This window comes from Dermacentor variabilis, chromosome 11, assembly GCF_050947875.1.
Source record: "Dermacentor variabilis isolate Ectoservices chromosome 11, ASM5094787v1, whole genome shotgun sequence".
Lineage (NCBI taxonomy): Eukaryota > Metazoa > Arthropoda > Arachnida > Ixodida > Ixodidae > Dermacentor > Dermacentor variabilis.
In genome coordinates, this window is record NC_134578.1 from 8,864,837 (window position 1) to 8,885,931 (window position 21,095).

The 21,095-nt window shown below is 43.8% G+C and overlaps 4 protein-coding genes across 5 annotated transcripts in view; 2 read left to right on the forward strand and 2 right to left on the reverse strand.

Moving 5' to 3' along the window:
- LOC142563995 (RNA polymerase II-associated protein 1) overlaps positions 1-4,778 on the forward strand; it is a 39,387-nt gene extending 34,609 nt beyond the window's left edge. The window contains exons 26-28 of the mRNA XM_075674780.1: positions 1,427-1,511; positions 3,860-3,993; positions 4,541-4,778. Coding sequence (XP_075530895.1) covers positions 1,427-1,511; positions 3,860-3,993; positions 4,541-4,642 — 321 coding nt within the window. The 3' untranslated portion in view covers positions 4,643-4,778. The remainder of the gene's footprint in view (positions 1-1,426; positions 1,512-3,859; positions 3,994-4,540) is intronic.
- Positions 4,779-6,645: 1,867 nt separating this feature from the next.
- LOC142564001 (peroxisome assembly protein 12-like) lies at positions 6,646-8,147 on the reverse strand. Its single transcript, XM_075674799.1, has one exon. It carries the CDS (start codon positions 8,131-8,133, stop codon positions 7,150-7,152), a length of 984 nt encoding a protein of 327 aa, XP_075530914.1. The 5' UTR covers positions 8,134-8,147; the 3' UTR covers positions 6,646-7,149.
- A 234-nt stretch (positions 8,148-8,381) lies between these two features.
- LOC142564004 (LYR motif-containing protein 1-like) lies at positions 8,382-12,652 on the forward strand. 2 transcript variants are annotated; one of them, XM_075674804.1, is made up of 4 exons: positions 8,382-8,665; positions 8,732-8,792; positions 8,978-9,169; positions 11,610-12,652. In XM_075674804.1, exons 1-3 carry the CDS (start codon positions 8,507-8,509, stop codon positions 9,142-9,144), a joined length of 387 nt encoding a protein of 128 aa, XP_075530919.1. In that variant the 5' UTR covers positions 8,382-8,506; the 3' UTR covers positions 9,145-9,169; positions 11,610-12,652. The 2 variants fall into 2 exon arrangements, with proteins under 2 accessions (XP_075530919.1, XP_075530918.1); XM_075674803.1 differs by lacking the exon at positions 11,610-12,652 and having other exon boundaries at positions 8,383-8,665; positions 8,978-9,520.
- Positions 11,920-21,012, reverse strand: LOC142564002 (mitochondrial glutamate carrier 1-like). Its single transcript, XM_075674800.1, has 8 exons — positions 20,862-21,012; positions 19,379-19,513; positions 19,243-19,298; positions 18,287-18,380; positions 17,521-17,636; positions 16,367-16,703; positions 16,108-16,245; positions 11,920-14,019 (listed from the first exon to the last, which is right to left on the reverse strand). Exons 1-8 carry the CDS (start codon positions 20,888-20,890, stop codon positions 14,004-14,006), a joined length of 921 nt encoding a protein of 306 aa, XP_075530915.1. The 5' UTR covers positions 20,891-21,012; the 3' UTR covers positions 11,920-14,003.
- Between the last annotated feature and the right edge of the window lie 83 nt (positions 21,013-21,095).

A 21,095-nucleotide genomic window follows, 5' to 3' on the forward strand; every position in this document is an offset into this window, starting at 1 on the left:
CCACCTGCTGGAAAACAATACAATGCTTTGAACACTGAGAACCTGTGCAGCTCCTGGAAATGGCCTTTGAGATTGGGTGACACCCAAAGCACACTGAATATCTTGGAGGCAGTGTGCTAGGATTTGTATAACATCCAGTAACCACCAACTATGCACATCTTATTATACTCCATGTTGTAGGTCGTTCTCAGAACTGTGGAAGCTGCAGGAATCCTTAGCCAGTAGGAAGGTCAAATAGCCTTTGATACATGCTCATCTGCACCGTGTCGTCTGCTCACCACCATAGCAATTTGCACTATACAATGAGTATATGCGAAGGTTCTAACATGTAATGCATGATATAACAAGAAAAAAAATTCGGCAGGGTCACTTAAGACTGCTTACGTGTGGGAATGCAAAAGCATTTTACTGTTTGCAGACCTCAGAACTTCATAAACTCGTTTTATACGCTCATGGCATGGTACCACCTCCCTGTTGGCTGTGCTATCACATGCCCAGTGACTCATGCACTAGGCCACAGCTTTAGTCAGCCAGATGGTAGTGACGTGACGTGTGCAATGACGCTCGCACTAGGCGCACCTTTCAACCGCCACAATCGTGGAGCCACTATGGCATCAGGGAAGCGTGCAAGTCTCGCACCTCAGAGGCCCATGTTCAATTTCCACCCAGACCGAACTGCACCAAATTTTCTTTTCAAAGCCATTAATTTCCTTTGTTTACAGGAACCTCCCCGAGAAATTTAACTTCAATTCGAGCATTTTTGTTGTGTTTTTACTCTTTGTGCTGTGGGCCATTTTTAATACCATCGCTCAGTCACACCACTGCCACCAGATTTTTGCGTAATGGGGCATATAATGCTTTCGCATTAAAATTAAACTCTCTAATCCCACCAATAATCAGGCGGCTCTGCCCAGAACTATGTTCCCCTGCACAAGAATGTTACCTGTGTATGCTTCGTACCTTTGGCAGTGCTGCGAACGACTTGTGAGATGGAGTGTAGGCACTGTTTATTAAAGGCTGTTAATAAGAAAATTAAGTAATTAAAGGCCCTGCAGCTTTGCCTAGATTACTTCAATAGTATGTAGTATATATCACCACAGCGGCTGTATTTCGATGGGGGCAGAATGCAAAAAACACCAAGGTACGATATATGCATGTTAATAAACCCCAGGTAGTCAAAATTAATCTGGAGTCCCCCGCTGCAATGTGCCTCATAATCATATTGTGGCTTCAGCTAGCGAATATCCGAGAGTTTAATTTTATTTAAATTTAGTATGTAATACTCCCATTTACAACTAATTTAGCTGAAGTGAAATTTTGTTGCAGTTGACCTTTAATGTTTGCCTTTACACATTTAACATTGTTTCATAGCTGTCTTATTACACAGCATCCATGCAACTCTTTCTCTGCCCTCTCTTTTGTGCAGTCTGTAGTGCCCCTTTGTCGTTTCCTGGAACCTCCCGAGGAAAATGCAGTTGTGCTTGAGACCTACCTGAAACACTTACTATCGGGTGAGAGCTGCATACTGCCTTATCACTGAAAGCATTGGTAATGCCGGCAAGCTTTTTGCTGTCGTGTGGCTTGTACCTGAAATGTGAAAGTGTATGCTCGGCTGATTATACATTGTGTTAATTCACCTTCATCATCTTGGGCAGAAAACCTTATGTTGTCACGCTCCAAAACTTCTCAGTATGGCCATTTTGTTCACTGCTCTGCAACCTACTCCTGTCGTTTCACTCTCACCATGCATTGTGTTACTGCTGAATTGCTATATGCACTAGGTTCTTTTTGTATGTAGGCTGTTTAACTGACTTCTGAAAAGATGACTCCCTTGTGGTATACTGTAAGATAGCCACAATTCTTGTAATTAGGCTTGTGCAAATATTAAATATCACCAAATCGAATAGTGAGCATTCAAATAACTTGAATCGCAAATTGAACGTTACTATCAGATTTTTCAAATATTCAGGGTAGACACCTGCGCAGAGCCACATGTCTCATGCGCCGCAGAGACATGCCTTATGCTCCACTTCGTTCTCAGTTTTAAAGCAGCTCCGAGTGACCCCGTAGCAGACTTTTTCACTGCAACCGCTTCCTGACCTCTGTATAAGGCGGGGATCGCAATCACAGTGCGTGAATGCCGCAATTCGCAGAACGGCACTGCGCCAGCCAGAGCCGCCTCTGTCAGTAAAAGATTTGTCTGGACCAATCGAAATGATAACGTGACATGGACAGAAGGAACAGCAACAAAAGCAGCACATGTTTCGTAAATTAGTGAGGAAGCATGTGCAAAAATCAGGCTGGCTAGCCACCAGTAGGCACACAGATCTGATTGGATATGTGGTGACAAACTACATGCCACTTCAACAGCCATCAATCTATCCCGCACGCATGACCTCTGGACCGATCACATGATGAGCCACCTTTATGAACATACTAGCTGCGAGCATTCCGCAGCGGCTTTTCCTCATTTTTCATCACGGCCGCACCGCCAAGGCTGCCTATAGGCCTAATCGGGCGTCGCCAACTAAAGTTACCATTTGGTGCTGAATTGACACAGATCTATTTGCAGCGGTCGCGCGACACTCCCAAAGCCAACAAACTGCTTCACAAACGAAAGCGAGTGCACGAGATGGCAACACAGTTGTCCACGGCCACCCTCTTTGCAAAACACCATATGGCGGCCTCCCGTTCCCAACATCGTTTATGGGCACACATTCAATCTTCTTTTCTCATTTTTTCGCCTTCGAGCAACCCGTCACAAAACGAGCGTTTGGCGTACATGGCAGATGAAGAAAGGGGGGGAGCGAGTATTGCGCTACTGTGATCCTGCTGATTTCAGAATCTTTCATACATGGCAAAAAAACTTTCTATACAATAAATAAAGGATTGCCACAGAACACAAGTCCACTATTAAACTGAAAACCTCCTTGGTATTCAGTACAACAAAACGTCACCAATTAATTAGTTTCAGAGGGTAAAAAAACCCACTTGATTCTATTCAACAGCAATTCTATTGATAAAAACATATTTTGCCTACCTTCATATATGTACTAAAACTGAGCTGTGATCAGTGCTTACATACTGATTTGGTGTTCCCTTTAGTAACAGTAGACCACAATGTACATCTTGATTTCTATGTACCTATGTTATTGATAGCTGGGTACATTTTGTTATGCAATGCTAGAAGACTCCCGAACATGTGCAGCATAGTATTTTTTTGCCCAAAACTTGTGTAAGCATTGAATTTTGTGAAAACTTTTTTGATATTTGGTTCAATATTTGGCATTCTTTTGTTTTTATTCGATTCAATATCTACTATGTATTTGGTATACACACACCACTACTTGTAATATATCTAAGAATTGTTGTAGTAATCACCTGTTGACATAAAATGTGTGTTGGCACACTGTACGTAATGACCAAATGTGAGCCTCATGATTTTGCCATGCTAGCTGTTATCAAAATAGCTAAGTTGTATCTTATTTAGCAGACACAAAACAGTTGGAAAACAGCTTAAAATGTTGAAACAATTTGAAAAACACATTAAACAGTTATGAGCAAAACAAGAGCAAGGTAAAAGCAGGAGCCAGCGTTTCGACCAATGGACTTGTCTTTTTGCCTTGAAAAAGACAAGTCCACTTGTCGAAACGTTGGCTCCTGCTTTTACCTTGTTCTCGTTTTGCTCATTGCCTTGAATTTCCATCTCCCGCCTTCCCAGTGTTTTCCCACAGTAAACAGTTGCCCTTTATATTCTTTGTGTACTGTCTGTTGTCACTGCCATGTGACAGCATAAAGCCATGCTACCTTAGTTGGGCGGAAGTTCTTTGAGACTAATACCAAGCTTGTGGCCCTGCAGGAAGGCTGGATTGCACCAGGAGCCCACTGTTACACACAATAGCGGAGGAAAGTGTGGCACGGTTTGTGCACAGTACTGCTTCGAGCCCTTTCAAAGTCCATTTGCTTCAAGTTCTCTCGCGTCATCGGAAGAAGGTACAGCTAAACCTCGATGCAACGAAGTATTTAGCTTTTTACAACATCTTGACCGTAGAACACCATGTATAAATATCATCAGGATCATAAATTTACAGACACAGATCTGTTAACGACAATACAGCAGAATGTTGCTGATGGAAGGCGGGTGCTCTAAAGCGAGCTGACTTTACACTCACTAATGTATGTTTAGTTTTTGTCTGAAACACGGTCGTCAAAAGACAAGTGGGATGCCTAAACTTATAGGGTGCTTTATTTTGCACTAGTATGATAATTGTCTATTGCGAAAGAAAAGCAAATAAAGTCTACCAATAGTTAATGGGATAACTTTTATCCTAAGCCAAAGTGCCAATTTGAGAAATTATGATGATGATTGAATTTATTGACACAAGGGCCAGAAGTGGCCAAAGAGCGTCATGCGCAACCATCGAAAACGTCTCAAGACATTTGCAGCTTTTTATGTGTGTGTGTGTTTTCTTAATCCTACAGTTGTACCATTGCCATCTGTTCATTGTTTCTGACAACTTGTTGTGACACTTTCTTGTAGGAAGCCGCAAGGCGCATACTGCAATGGACATGTCAGAAGACAGTGTCCCAAGATAAAATCTCAGCGTCATCACGCAAGCTTGCAGCCCCGTCGCTACAATAAGAAATGAATTCATCTACAAGCTGCGGCCTGCCCATCTCTGCGATTCAGCAACCTCTGAACCAGGATCATGTCTGCACTGGAACTTATGCCAGAGGCATATACCATGATGACAAATACACAGCTATTAACTTCTTCAGTGTTGAATCGAAACGCACTGTTTACAAAATTTTCGTACTCTTGGATTTTTATGAAACTCAAGTGCAGACATTGCATGAAATATGTTCGATGTTTGTCACATCCTAGTGTACACTACGCACCGTAATCTGAGTGCAGAGATGGATGACTGATATCTCAAATCAATATATTAAAACCAGTAAATTACAGTCATAAGGCAAAATAGCCATGTTTGCCCTCATACGATCTTTCACATGCTTGTCTCAAGTCATCTCTTAAGCATTGAAGTAACCTACATCATATCCCAGCAAGCTAATGTTTGCTGATGGCATTCTCTGAGAATATAATGTACCAACAAAAATTGCTTGGTTTCCAAAGGCTGCCATTTATAAAATGTCAATTTTGACATAACAGTTTCTGGACACAGCAGTAAGTTCTGACAATGAGAAATGTGTTGTTTTACTCTTTTCCCGGGTATCATGACTCAATCAACAAAACTAACTAATCATTATTCAAATGAGGCCTGCCCATCAATAATGTTGGTAATTGAGAAATTAATGTTTTGTGCTAATGTCATTGCTGATGAGGCAATGCTGCTATCGCAAACTTGTTACAATCGACTCTCATTACAACGAACGTTGATAATCCCCCAAAAATTGTCCGTTCTGTCCTGAAGTTCGTAATATCCAAAACACCTCACTTCCGAAGCTTTGGTCGCGATGTGTAACAACGTTACTGAATAGAGTGAGTGACGAACGTCCAGAGTAAAAAAAAAAAAAAAACTAACAAGGGAAAAAAGTCGCAGTTTTGCCATAAAGGCGAAGCTTCAATTGCAACAGCACATTAGTAGACAGCTACGCAGAGTAATTATATTTGTTTTATCGGCCGTATAAAGTTGTCAACATTAGCTTACGAACTAAATAAACAAGCACCATGTCTTGCACGCACAGGTTAACAGAATCACATCTCGCTCAGTGACTGCGGAAAGTCACTGTCAAAACAACAGCAACAGCGAGCGAATTCACCTTCGTGCTTTCTCTCACTGCAATGCGAACTAAACGTCTAAAGCACAGCACATACAAAGTTACCGGCACTGGGCACACTTTGTCCACATTGCAGATCATTATCAAAATCTAATGCCCGCGTGGCCGTGCCATGAACAGCAGCCACAGGAGTAGAACCCCCCCCCCCCCCCAACCCATCTCCCTCGCCACCCACCTGTGGCTCGCACGCGAAAATCGGCGCGCTTCCTCCCCGCTTTTCTCCCTCCCTCATGCACGATATCGGGCGCTGCGATTGTCGGCTGACACTCGCAAGTCAGTTGTGAGCTCGTGTCGACATGGCAAAAGTCTGTTTTATACACCCTATTTTGACAAAAATTGCTACTAATGTCATTCGTTACAGCCGAAAGTCCACTGTGGCACAGTCCGTTAAAAGCGAACTTCATCACATTAATAAAAGAGGTATGGCAAACTAAGGTTGAAATATGGTCCGTTATATCCGAAAGTCTGTTGTATGCAGGTCCGTTGTAACGAGCTTAGATTGTACTTGATCTGCATCTGTAAACGCCACTTTCACATCTACTTTAATAGAGCTTAGCATCGCAAAGCTACAGCCGAGGGTTCTGGGTTTATTATGACCACTTGTGGCTTTGAAGTGTGTGCCGAAATTTAAGTGTACAGCCACTTTTGTTATCTGCCACAACTGGGAATTAGACTGCCTCATATTCTATAGCAAAATGCCATAGCCACCAATGTGGATGAGATCTCTGTTAGTAATCGCATGACTGCTTTCCTTAAAAGGCTGAAAAGACGTTAGCTGGAAGTAGCATAATGGTAATGTGTGCCTCAAAACACTGCACTAGGCGGGAGCAACACAGTACACAGAAAAAAAACAAAAGATGTGTTATAGTTCCCAATTCACTAACAACGATACAGTGATGAGAATATTCAACATGCAGGCACACGCAGTTGCAGGGCGCGCTTGTGTAACGACGCATCCCCACTTAGCAACATCACTTCGATGAACATACAACTTCCAGCAATGTTGGCTCGGGCAGTGCAGGCTTTGCACACCGAGCTCAAATTACGGCCCCGACTACGCGCAGAATCTAGACACTGGAAGGCATCTGCAATGTCCTCGAGCCATGTTGTAACCTGCATTCGGCTGTCACGCTTAACTTCGCAGGTATAAAATGCAGCATCACACACTCCAATCCGTTTATCGACACGGGAGCTGGCCCGGGCGCTCCTCGCAACAGTGTTGCGGGCAGTTTCGGCTTGGTGCAGCCGTGATTGCCTCAGCAGGAGGTCGAATGTCACAAACACGCACGTCCCAACAGACTACTCTGACGTTACTTCACAGATGTCTGGTCCTTCGGGCTTGTGCTCCGCTTACTGGCCGACCAGAAGCACAACGTTCTCGTGCGACGACGGGTAGCCCGTGACGGGGCACGTAGTGCGTCCGCTCGACAAGTGCGCCCTGATGCAGTCGTAGCAGAACACGTAGCCGCTCGTGGTCAGCACGGCGGCGCGGGCCGCGATTTCCTTCAGGCATAGCGGGCAGTGACCGCGCCGCATTAGAGACTGCGGCGCCGCCGCACCGTCGCTCGGTTCCGACCGCTCGTCGGAGAGCGGCGGAGCGGGCACTGGTGGTTCTGCGACCAGGCTGCCTTTCCTTTGCGAATTCCACCAGTCTAGGAAGTGCAACAGGAAAGCCGCCGTCGCTAGGGAGGCGGAGAAGGCGTCGGCGACTCCGCGCAACACGCGCACTGCCCTACCCGCGTTGGGGTCTGGCGGCACCGGTACGGTCGGAGCCACTTCCAGGTGCACCGACGACAGCGAGAGCGTGGGCGAATGCACGGACGACTTGCCGACCGCGTAAAACAGCGCGAAAGACAGAGAGGCTGCTTCGCAAGCTAGCGAGATCGCCGGGTAGACTCGACGTAGCTTGCCTATCCAGCCTTCGCTCTCTCCCCGAGGCTCCTCATCAAAGACGAGTGCGTCTAGCTTTGCGCGCACGTACGGAAGCAGGACGAGGGATGCTAAGGACTTTAGAACGTGACTCCGCTTCAGTGCAGCGTCGCCTGTCGTGCTAGCTACACGTCGAAGGCCGTAGAAGTGCTCGGAAAAGGAGCTCGCGTAGCGAGCAAGGTGGTAAAGCTGGACAGAGAGGTCGGCGAGCGTCACCAGTTCGTCGCGGTGAGCTTTAAGCCACGATCTGCGAGGCCGCTTTCCGCTACGCAGGTCAGCGAAATAGGAGATTAGGTGCCTCAGCGCGTTCCTAAGTGCTCGGGCGAGGTTTTCCTGAGCGAGGACTTCGAATATCGACGGTTTTTGAGCCAAATTAGTAGCCAAATGAGCTCCGTACTCCGCCATATTTGTTTTCCTGGCTTCAGTCATGGTTAGTCATGGCTTCAGTTGATTTACCTGCGATTTCCGTCGCCGTCGCTTTCTTTTTAGCTTCAATTCCTATCTTTATCAATGCAATAGTTATTTTTTTATTATTATTAAACAACTCAGTACGTACAAACTTTATATTTTCAACAAAAGAAAAGCTCATCTAAACTTTGTCTTAAAGCGATTGTGTGTTCCTGTGAGTTGAAGAACTTACGAGACGAAGCCAGTCAAAATTTTGGCCTCTTGGCTGGTTCCCACATGGTGGCAAATGCAGCAGCTCGGATGCTTATGATCGTGAAGCGTCGAGCAATTTTTGAGTGTTAGCATCTCAGAATTGGAAAGCTTCCTTTAAATGTTTTCGACCACCATGCTCCGCCGCGACGTTTTGCGGCTTTACAAGCAGCTGTTGCGAACTGGAAGGACATGGGCCGCGGAAACTCCGGAGAGAACCCAGGAGGAACAGTTCTACATAATCTCCGAAACCAAGGATATCTTTAAAAGGAATAAAAATGTTAGTTGAAGAGGGATCGTGTGATTGCTGTTAGTTTAATGCCACTTTCTTTTTCTCGCTTGCTAGATACAAGATACTCAGACGATCAAGGAATGCTTGAGAGAAGGACAGTCAAGGTTGGACTTGGGTAAGCTACAGGGCGTCAACGGCCTCTTACTTTTGCTGCAACGAGAGATATCTCGCAGTATTTCGTGGCAGGACTGAATAGGCGTCTTTTGTAGCTCATTGCGGCAGCTCATGCACATGTATACGGGTGTACGTGTTGTGTTTGCTTCCCGTGCTTGTTCTGAAGAGTTTACATTGTACTTTCAGCGCTCCACTACCACAACCCCTACCCGAGACCCGTGAATCTGGCGCAGAGTGCGTTGTCACCAAGCCACGCAAAACATCTCAAGGCCCAACAGAAACTGTGGAAAGCGTCGAGACCTATCTACATCCGGTCCATTGATTCCGACAGCAGTCCGCCCGACAAGAAGTAACTCTGGCGTCGTGCGTTCGGGTTGCGTAGGTGGCAAGCTTTTCAGGAAGTCATTGCTCTTTATTGTAATTTATTATACGAATTTGAACGTGCAGCTGAAAAGGAGATCGAGGTTTTGGGTGACTGAATTATTGGAATCTACATTCCTAGCAAACGTTGGCGAACGAATGAATGTACCAACCCAAAGTGATTAACTCGCGACGCAAACTTGAACCGTAGGCAAACATTGAAAGGCACCACTGTATACATCTCGTCTGCGTATTTTTTCATTGCTATGCTCTCTAACTTGCGAACATTTCATTACTAATTGCAGCTAGCACACATCGAAAAGAAATCTTGTCCTTGTCACATAGCTGCATCAATAAACATTTTTTTTTTTTACAATAAATGTTAGTTAAAGTTGGCAGACATAGTGTACCATTACTGGGGGGCAGTTGTTGCTTATAGTAATAACTTAAAGCATGTTTTCTTGACTCCAGCTAGGCATCCGGGGAATGCTCAAGTCACTATTCGTTGTACATGCTAGTCCATGCTCCCAAACCAGCTTACATTCAGAGAGTGAATTGCACTCCTAAAGGTTCCAAAGCAAACAGAATTGGCCTGCTTTTCAACTGTGCATTTATGAAATCTTTCAAAATAATATTGCGCTGAGTGACTGTGGCACAGTGCACCATAAACTGGTACAAACTGTGTGGTGGACCACGTGTGAATGCAATAAAGCTAAAAGATTGTCATACTCACCTGTAAAGAATGCCATAGAATTTGATTAAAGTAAGCGAGCTGTGGTAGGCCTAAGTATTTATATAGACATTGGAAGCATCAGTGTCTTGAGTAGACTCGCGTAAACATTGCATCAGCCTGCAAGATTGCTCAAATTTCGAATGAAGGTTCCAAAGAGTAAACATCAAACAAATTGGTTAAAACTTAAAGTTTGGGGTATTATGTTCCAAAACCACGATATGATTATGAGGCACACTGTAGTGCGCAACTCCGAATTAATGTTGACTGCCTTTGGTTTCCTTAACGTACAGTTAAACTTAAGAATTTTACCCCATTGCAATATGGCCACCAAGGCAGGCATCGAACCCGTGACCACAAACTCAGCAGCACACTGGGCTACTGCTGTGGGTAAATAAATTGGCGATGCATAACAGTGCCAGAATAGATACTGTAAAGTGCTTGTTGGGTTTATTACAGGAGAATAAAAACTTGAAGCATATTTGGCAGTAACTTCTAAGTCACAAATGGCAGCTTTCAGATATCTTTGGAAGCAAAAGTAGGTAATCACTGTATCAAACCAAATTTTGGAGGCTGAACACAAGGAAGCTTGAATGGAAGCTGAGGTGTTCTCATATGCGAAAACTCGGCAGGCCTTCGACTGTGTTGAGGTGCAGCAAGTAACTGCAAACTTCCCGTAATCGCTACAATGAGACTGAAATCTGAAGGCCAGCAAAGAAATTCATGATTTAAAAGGTTAGGCATAGAAGAGGAACAGAAAGAACAGCAGCAACGTTACAACAGAAATGCCTAACTTATCAAACCAAGAGTACTTACAAATTCAGTTTTCTGTCGTTCTAACCAACAAATAAACTTGAAATTGGAGACTGCACAGTGACTGGTGCACAGGAATATTATAGGTGTAATGTTACAGGGACACTACAGAGAAATGTCAATTTGAGCTGTGATATTAAGTTGCATTTCCACAACACCAAGAAAGCTGTTCTTACAGTGAGGGAAGGGAAGGGATAGCAAGGCAGGAGATATGCAAGAACGAGAAGCTGGCAGCAACACTGCCTTGACGTCCCTGCACTACTTTGCTGCCAATTCACGGATTTCGACAGCGTTTGCTCAGGTCTAGTTCATTTTTTATTGGTAAAGATACATTACTACAGTCAACTCCTGTTAATTGGAGCATTGTGAGACCGCAAGTTTGGGTTGAATTAACAAAGGGTGGCGCGATAAACACAAAATTTATTGTATTCTCTCAGTTCGGTACGAGCGCCGCTAACATGCTTCGTGCCGATTTGCTTCCTGTCGTGAACCTCTTGTTCAATATCCTGAAGAACCTCATTACTCACTTTGATGGACAGCACTCTTTGGTTGCCATTTGCCATGCTGAATAAATGGAGACTGCTTAATATGTGGGCATGACACTAAAGAAGCGTGCAAACGGCTAGCTTCACAGGCAGGAGGAGTGTTGGCCACTAATATATAAAACAAACAACCTCGCACCTAGGATAGCAGTAGTTAAGGCAGAGAGTTGAGTTAGCTAGAATTTAGAAAGACATATTCTAGCATGCAAGAAAAATGCAAATAGTTGCTGAGCCAAAAGCGGAGATAAATCTGTTAAATTTGTGTTTTCAAACTTTTAGCAAGCGCTGCATGCATGAGGGGGTGCCAGTAGGGGTTGAGTTAACTGAAGCGGCATGTTTTTGCATTCAAACTAAATAATCTTTCCTTCCATAGCCTCCAATGTTTGGTTCCTCCCCAGGACTTTCCAGTCTGTTCAAACTGACTGATGTGGAATTAAAATTGGAGCTGACTGGATGGAGATTGTAAAATTGACAGTCATAGGCTGGGTTTGCCCGAAGCAAGATAGGTGTAATTAAGAGACCCCTGAGATATGGTATCGCCCTACAGTGGATCCTAAATGGCAGGCTGATGACTGTGAACACAGACAGTCCTTTCTTGCTAAAGTGCAGGAATAAGGCTTTACTACTTACAGCAACACTTGGCTATGTACAGCTCTCGGAAGAACCAGTGATAGCAAGTGCAATAACAGGAATACACTTTTCTTTATTTCGATTTCACTGTTACAGCTTTTCTATACACAATTTGCAAATGCGACAGGGCAAGTACTAAATAGCAGGACCGGAGTTGGAGCAAAACATTCCCCACCGACCACTCCATACATTTGTTACTATGTACATAAAAAGGGGAGGAGGACAAGGTCGTATGGGTTTGTTTCTACAGCTTAACAAGAGTAAACCTGCAACAGAAAAGTTTTTTCACCTAGGTAGAGCACTATATGTTGCAAATGAGAAGCAATAAGGCTGTCATTTCTTTACTCATCCAAAAGAGTTCCCCATATCCACCACTTGTGTGTATATATATATATGTATATAAAGAGCTACAAAAAATATACGACAACCACGTCGATGCAAAAGCACTGTGGTCGCTTTACATTCGAGCCTGAACAAAAAAAAAAAATTAGGAAAATGGGTCTACAACACATTTTTCTTCAAGTGGTGCATCTAAGCAGGCATAGTATTATGCAGGCTTATTTTTCCAGCAGAGCGGTAAGCAGTTCAAGAATGCTTAGTTACAAAACACTACATTTGGCTCTGCTTTCTAACTCAATGACATGGCCATGCTCATTTTGAAGTAGAAAAAAAAATTACTGTATGGCACTTCGATTATGTAAACTGCTTTCAAAACATTTCACTGCATTATGTGGTTTGTTGACTACAATGCTCAGCCGGTGTCAAAAGTTTGTGGGGCACTGCAAGTTCTGCAAAAATGCTCAATTTCTGCTCAGTTCGAATATGCAACATTAAAATCAATGAACAGCTTTGCTGGTCACACAAACTACTGCAGAATGCGACTTAATTCTGAGCACTGTGCCTAAAATTTGCAAATGTTCCACTTTCTTCCCCAGGTCCTATAAACTTTTGACCCCATGAGTATGAACACATTTTACCATTTTCTCAATGCTTGCTGTGTATCCTTGTTAGACCACTTGTAGGAAACACTCAGCTAGCAATCGGATGGCAAATGACAAAATTCGCTCATCAAACCTTCTTTTTTTTTTTGACCACTGAAAATTCCCTGACAGGCAGGTTAGCAAAAACACTGCAGCAGTCACAGCAACATTCCAACCTTTGCATTACAAGTGCACAGCATCTAGCAGACAAAGAAAAGTTGACGAAAGGTAAAAGCTGTGAAACAATCGTACAGCGAGTTCTCGTGTCAGGTCCACAAAAACTTCATCACAAGAAGGCAGGCAATGGCTGGCTTAGAAAACAGCTACGAAAAGTCCACAACAGCTCGCTATTCTTTGTATAGCTAGTGAGAGGTTGTTTCTGATTGGTGACCGCTGTTTTTCACAGAGGACGATCTTGACAGTATAAAGCTGCCATCTATCTGTTCTGGCTACAATTTATAGAAATTACCATTACTCTTCTGTCACAAGCTTTCACAGGTGTGCGAGGTTTGAAAACTCTCGAGAACTCGAAAAATATATACCTTTTCCCACATCTCTTATGCATAGCATTCAGGTCAGGAGCTCAACACAATCGCTCAGAATACTGAGATGACACTTAGATATGCCTTGCCATGGATAGTAGACAGTACTGATTTCAGTACTATTCACTAACAAGAGTGCATACAGAACATGGCTGTACATTTCAAAACTATGGCAACAATTGAAGTCGTCATCCATTCACAATTAATTGCTTGAAACATAAACTGTCAATACAGCAGACCTATGCAGCAGCACTTCCACAGCTCCAAGAGTGGTTTCAATGAGAACACGTAAATCGACAGCTGTGCAAGGGCCGCGTGCAAATGTGTGAATCACCCAGTTTCCTCCTCAGTCGTGGCATTCCTTTCTTTTCTGAGTTTTAAACTCGTTTGAAACCTCCTTTTCCAACGCCTTTTGGGCAGGCAAGGGAAGTGATGACTCGGGAGTTGTTTACAGTCAATGCGTGTCACACAAACTGCTTGGGATTGCACCTTGTGCGATTGTAACCAGAAAAAACTGCTGTGCAGGAGGCATAGGCCCAAACAGGAATTTTGATTCGAAAGCCCTTGTGGTTTTTCGTGTCAGGGTTTCTGGCAGCAACAGTTTGAGGACATGGACTAGGCTGTCTTAGCTCTGAAAAAAAAAAGGGCGAGAGATGTTTTGCTTTTACTGCTTTCATGCACCAAGTACTGTTCTCTTATAAACACTCTTATTGAGGCCAGTGAGCTGCCATCGCACAACTTCAAAAACGTGATAAAGCATCTTTTGTTTCAAAGCTACAATGACAAACACGTCTTAATGTTCCATTAACATTCTTCAGTACACTGCAATCAGCTCACATATTGAATGAAATGGGCAGACAGATGATATGAGTGACACAGCACCTGTATCATGTGTCTTTCTGTCATGATGGTGATGTGGATGGTTTAACTGTGCAAGGGCCACATCTGGCCACAGCTTTCTGTTCTGTGTTTCAGTGTTGCCTTGATTGAAACAAACTTCAAACCTTAAAAACATTGTATTAGAACGTAAGAGAAATTAGCATAGGTAAAACAATGTATGTATGTGTAATAATTTATCTTATTCTTTTTTTTTTCTCAATGCAATAGAGTAGATACGGTAGCCCGTCTCCTTGTATTGTAGGCTCTGAGCATAAATAAAACAATGATATAAGTTTTAAACCTACTCATCATGGTTGTGAAAAGGCCACACTATAATTTCTATAACAAGCTGCTAGTATGGCTTGGGAATCGGAATCGAACCAGGAATCTAAGCACACACAATTAAAAAGCACAGTCATTGCTTGTGAGATGTGTATAGTGACCGAGAGGTCAGGTTAGACGGCTAATCTAGGAACCATGCAGGATGAGCTTCAGAGGCACGGTAGACTTACGTTTAACTTTGACTGAAAGGTTGAATTAAAGAAGCAGCAGAAAAAATGCTTTATTGTAATGCTGATTCATTTGGTAGTAATATTTGCCCAATTCTAACATGCCACCAAACCTAACGCACGCTCACTTTTTTTTATAGCTTCAAAGTTCAAAAACCTAATGTGCACTCAGATTCTATAGGTTCAAAGTAGAAAAACTAATATAAATATGACAGAGCTGCTAAACAAATTAGAAAGTTATTATGCACAAGTTTCTTTTAACAAGAAAAATGTAGTAGGCCTCCAATTCTCGCAATCAGAAAAATCAGAAACAAGCAGTTTTTACGTTACCAAAATGAAAATTTATTCACACCTAATGTCCATCATCATCACTCTAAAAGCACTTTATTGTTATCTAAGGACCATAAAATGTCATCTTCTGTACAGCCCATTGTGCATTTGATATTCCGCATTTATGGAACAATTTCGCAACAATCACAGTTGTTCGAGAGTTGAAAATGGGTTGGTGGCCCACGCCTAAACTAACTGCTTCGATAGTTTGTCCTGCGACACATGCAATTCTGGCAAGTGCCAAAAATACCTGACACAAATTTCTTGCCACTATCTTAGCATATAAACTATAACTCGTTTTTTTAATCAGCTTTCACACTCAGACAAATCGGTGCATCATGGTAGCCCCATGCTACGCAAGAACTTGTTCAGGGGGAGGGTATTTACACGCACTTTTTTAGCATTTCCGCCCGATCAAACGCATTTTTTGTGAGATATATAAGAACTTTATTGAGGATTATTTTTTTTCCTAGACTTGGCACAGAAGTAGCACCAAACTTGAAACATCAACTGACAAGCAACGCAGTCTTTCCTAGATCACAGCAATTTTTCAACTACACTACTGCCCCCATTTCAACTGCTTCAGGAACTTTTCAGAATGAACTTGCACAAAGCAAGTGCCGCCACCTAGTATAGAGCACGCTGTGCTGCCGAAGGAAGAAGCCGGCACAGGTATCACCCTAATTTCTTTCTTGTATCCATTTTTTATTTATTTATTTTTTTGCTAGGATGTGCACCACCATCTTTCACCCCCTTAAATCCGTTTTGCAAACAATGCATTTTTCATAAAACTTCACTCAACATCTGTGATGTCATAGAACGAGCCGAAATTTGTAAACCTGGCGAAAAATTTTAGGGTGTTGGCAGGTGTGGTTGAAAGCAATGAGCAGTGATGAAAGTGGACTACGGAGCAGAACCACAACATCACTGATACACTCTCATGTCGTAGTGTCAACAGCCACTGGAAAAATATAATGTACGCATGTCAATACGCAACTCACCTCTGCATGCCAAGCAAGTATTCAGCCACGCCCAGGAAGTAAACGGTCTGAGCGATACCAAACAGGGGTGCAATCACAATGACACGGCATCCGGCTCCCTTGAAGAATGCACGCACCCCTTCCTCTCGAAGAATGCGACTGCAAGGACAGACAACAGGTGCCCATTACTAGCTCATTATTTTGTTATGCCTATAAATAAATTAATTCCTTGGAAACCAGTAACTGCTACTGCTGCAATGGCAAGACCAAAAGTACTCACACAAATGCGTTGGGAATGCCTGTATAAGAGGCCTCCCCTGGTGCACGGCTGAGCAGTTGGAGGCGTGTCTTGATTACATCACAGGGGTTGACGAGGAAGGCGGCTGCTGAGCCAGCTCCACAGCCCGCAAGGAACGATGCCCAGAAAACCGATGTACCGTCGGATCTACTGGGCCCTAAGGAGTTTAAGTGCGCAAAGAGCGGGAAGTAGATGACGGAGAAGGTGACATCACGCAGCATAGTGGCCCCAGTCCCACGGTAGAGGCCAACCAGGCCTCGCTCACGAACAAGCTGGGTAGCCACTGCTCGTGCCGACAGGCGCTTGCTGGCATCGCCACCTGGGGAGAGAAACCAGCACCTCCTGTCATCCTTTGCCATTTGACAGCCATGAATAGAGAGCCAAGAAAGTTTGCAAAGGAAACTGCTTTCTAATCATAATTCAAGTGGTACCGAGTGGAGAATCAATCTGTGCCCTTCCAACACCCCTGTCAAAAACACCATCGTGATCCTCATTTTAAGTCTATTTTCATAAGATCTTTCGAGCATAATCAAAAGATGAGGCATGACTGAGGGTATCAAGTTCGAAGTCAAGTTTGCTTGACAATGGCGTGTAACAGTGCTCAATCAGAACAGACTTGAGCTCACCCGACTATGTCCGTGTGATGGAAATATAAAGCTTCCCTTCTTATTTTAGGTCAAACAGATTCATAGCAGACACCTTTCAAGGCTTGCTGAGTATGTATTTCACTTAACATTGCACAAACAGTGCTAGGAACAGCACACCGTTTCTTGTTTCTGTTCTGCTCAAAGCACTGCCAAGTCCAACATACAGCCATTAATTATACGCTGTAATGCCAGCGTCATATCTTCATGTAAAGTTTCCGATGCCAGTAACTCTCACCTATGTCTATTGCTAATTAGTCAATGTCAACTGCATTCTATTTTCAGAGTAGCATATATATTGCAGACAGGCAGAGTGGTACATTCAGAGATCAGTAACAAGATAATGTAAGATGTGAAAATCGCCAAGATCTACAGTTAAATAAATGTTTCCACAGGTCACAATATTTTTTTCTACAAGCGTGTTTCTTTTTTCCATGTGTGTGTGTAAAACCAAGCAGCCAGAACTCTATTCACAAATGACTATGAACAAACCTGTACGGCCAGCGTCCTGTAGTTGAATCTTAAGCAGCTCCATTGGTGTGGTTACAATGATTTGGCAAAATCCTGCCCCTCCGCCAGCAAGCATCTCTTGTGTTAAGCTCAGTTTACTGCAAGAAATGAGATGTAATTAGATTGTTGATGCAAAAGCACAGATTTGTACCTCGATCATTCTTGGGGACATAGTTTCTAGAGTGCCAAAAAATTAAATTCTGGGGCATCAAAACCACAGTCTAATTATGAGGCATGCTGTAGTGGAGAGATGTGTTTTACCCAACTTGAACATGACCATTTCAGCCAGAAATCAAGCCTGTAATCATTTGCTCAGAAGTGGAATGCCACACAGCTACCTAGCCACTTCAGCAGGTACCATGTGCATTTGTGTACTATGGTGCACAAATGCATTAACCATTAAATTAGCTGTTAACACAATGTTAGGCATGCGAGGGTACGCAGCACAACTACAGTAAAGCCTTGTTATAACGAAGTCACATCCAACGCAAAAACAGCTCAGCTATTGCGAATATTCATGGCTGCAGCAGCACAGCTAGACAAGGACTAAGAAAAAACGAGGGAATACCACACGGCTGAATCTACACTAACTCACCCGATTTTCCATCCTTCTGATATTCATTACAAGCAGGTATTGTCACAAACATTTTAGATTTACTAAAATGTTCATTATATTGTTCGATGTTCATTATATTGACGTTCAACTGTAATGACTGCTCGACAGATAGAAAAATGCACCTGCACGTACCCACTTGAAGATGAAAGAGCATGGCGAAACCAGTCATTAGCAGCAAGCTTGATGGCTTTCTCCGGCGTAATCAACAAGATGTTCACTGCTGAACCTAGAAGGGCAATGAAACAAACATACTGCAAAGGGTGCATTTGCACTGAGTGCACATGATGAAAATTCACACGTATCTTCACATTCAAAGCACTGCATACCCACGAGCATCTAGACACAGCAGGCACACAAACGCACCCTCAGACCCAGGCATTTTAGCAGCCAGTCAATCACTAAAATTTTCCATTTTTATATGAAAAAGGGGTGCACTAGTGTAATGTGCCTTGCTGACAGGTTGCAAACTCTGCAATGTGGACATAAGATCTGAATTTCTGCTATGTAAAACAGTCCCAGTATAAGAACTTTGCCCTCTGAATGAAGAAGGTTAAAATTAAAATGTGGGGTTAAACATTCTGAAACTGTGCGACTATGGGGGATGCCATATTCGAGAGCTCCAGAGTGATACAAACCACTCGAGGTTGTTTAATGCGTACTAAAAACATGGGACACGAGTATTTTTCAATTCTGCTTCTGTTGGAATGCATCTGGCATGGCCGAGAGTTGAACCGGCGACTTCAGCAGAGCACCATAGCCACCACTATGTCTGAATAAACAAACAACTTGGTCAGTAGGAGGATAGGATGATCAACACTAAAATAAAAGTTGAGTCTAACATTTTTGTTTATATACTCTTTATGCTACAATGTAAAGAGGCTTGTAGAATCACAAAAGTTTTTAAAAAGGGGGCAGAAGTCCAGGTGTGGGGCAACCTATTGTTTTATTCTGTCAGGTCCCCAGTATAGTAAAGTTTAGGAAGGGTAGAGCTGTGCCATTAACAAACTATTGCACACAGCGTTTTACAAAATGAAAATGTTCCCAGTGCACTGCATTGCAAACAAATTTCTGCAATGTCATGCTCTCACCTCTGTACATGCCAAAAAAGCCTTCCGCTGCATAGGATTTCCGAAAGCAGTCGAGCCTAAGGGACAAGGAAACATGCTTGTACATCTGAGACAGTTTAACACTGCGGCTAACATGCGGCAGCCCAGCAGTACCCACATGGAGCGGTACATGCGTTCTCCATTTGGCCCGATCTGTTGATTTTGAAGTCTTGTCTTGACCAAGTCGATGGGGAAGACGCATGTGACACCGATGATGCCCGCAATGCCACCATTTACTATTTTTGGTAAGAGTCTGCGAAAGCAAAAGCACCGATATACAAGGATGAAGAGAAGCACTCGCACTGAAAATGTGTGCATAAAAGATTGCCACACAGAAAATAATAGTACAGAAATCAAAGGAACGCATAATCACTAATGTAAAAGCATGAAAATACAGGTACACCTTAATGTTGTGAAGAGTGACAGCCATCTGCTAACAAAATAATAGTATTTCTTATCCGATAATGCAATAGAAGCACGGCTGATGCATGCAACCCCCCTCCCCCCTTTTTCTTGCAAAGAACTTGTGCAAGTTTTCAAGTTCTTCGACTTGAACGTTTTGAAAGATCCGCATCACCCGGAAACAGTATGCTACCATACCAGCTTGCCACAAAAATATTAATCCCACTTAGGTGCTGGTATGGCGTCTGTCACATGCCACTGGTTTGGTATTGCATTAATTGACTTTCCAAGCCGGCTATGAACACCACTTGACAGTGGTGGATCAGACAGACTGCTTGAATTCAAGCGCGTAAGACGTGCAGGAATAAGTGTGCAAATTACTGACTTGTTCTGTTAATGGTATGAGCAATCACTTGTATCACTGCAGCTTCTAGCAAGAGTCACCACCGGCTGTCAGGGTCAAAACGCTAATTAATGTCCGACAAGATCGGCGACCGCAACTTCACTACTGCGTTTCGCAGACCAACGAGAGTTCGACAAACCTTTGACAGCGATTAAGGTGTCGCTCACCACCTCTACAAAACAACACATTTGCTTGCAGATCACGTTTCCCTTGCTCAACATGCGCCAAGGTCAGCTAATGGTTACGATAAATTTTATTCAAGGTTATTCGGCGCTTCTTTCGAGCAATTATACATAGTGACGCGATTGCGCAATGCGTAGACAAGAGGTCAGCAGGAACTATCTCATCACATATTTTGCAGCGAGAACGTGGGCGCACAGCACGGGCCACCCATCGGTTTCGGAAGATTGGGGGCTGGAAGTGGATCAGCGCAGACAGCAGACCCCAACTTTCTCCTTTCTGCAACCTCGGCGCGCCGCCGGTTATCAGCTCAGCGTTGTAAAATGCCCACTCCATTGATAGGAGGCGAAGGTCGTGACATCCCGGTCTGCCGCACGCGAATGAACTGCCGCGGCGCGAAAGAGCGTTCCGTACAGAATGAAGCGAGGCTAGCGAAAAGCGCGTCAATAACCGGGCTATTGCCAACGTAAGCAGCTGGTTAATGGAATCCCTGGCTGCGTGCCGATGCACCGAAACTTGCTCTCGAGCGCGGCGCTTCAACGCACACAGCACGCGCGCGCGATCACGAGTCGTCCGCGCGCGTAACGCTTACGCACGCGCGGTGAGCTTGACTCACGGAAATCGGCTCTTGGTTTGCGTAGCCATGGTCCTGGCTCCGAGTTTTTCGGTGCGGCCTCTCGCTGCCTAGTCAAGCGCCGGTACCGCAGCCGCTGGGCGACCGCTGGGCGAAGTGACGTCCGACGAAGAACAGAAGAACTAGAAAAACGGCTGATTGGCATAATGGATCGGATTGGATTGCCGGTTTGCGTACCGTGCGGTAGACAATAGTAGACGTCGGTTTGGCCACCCA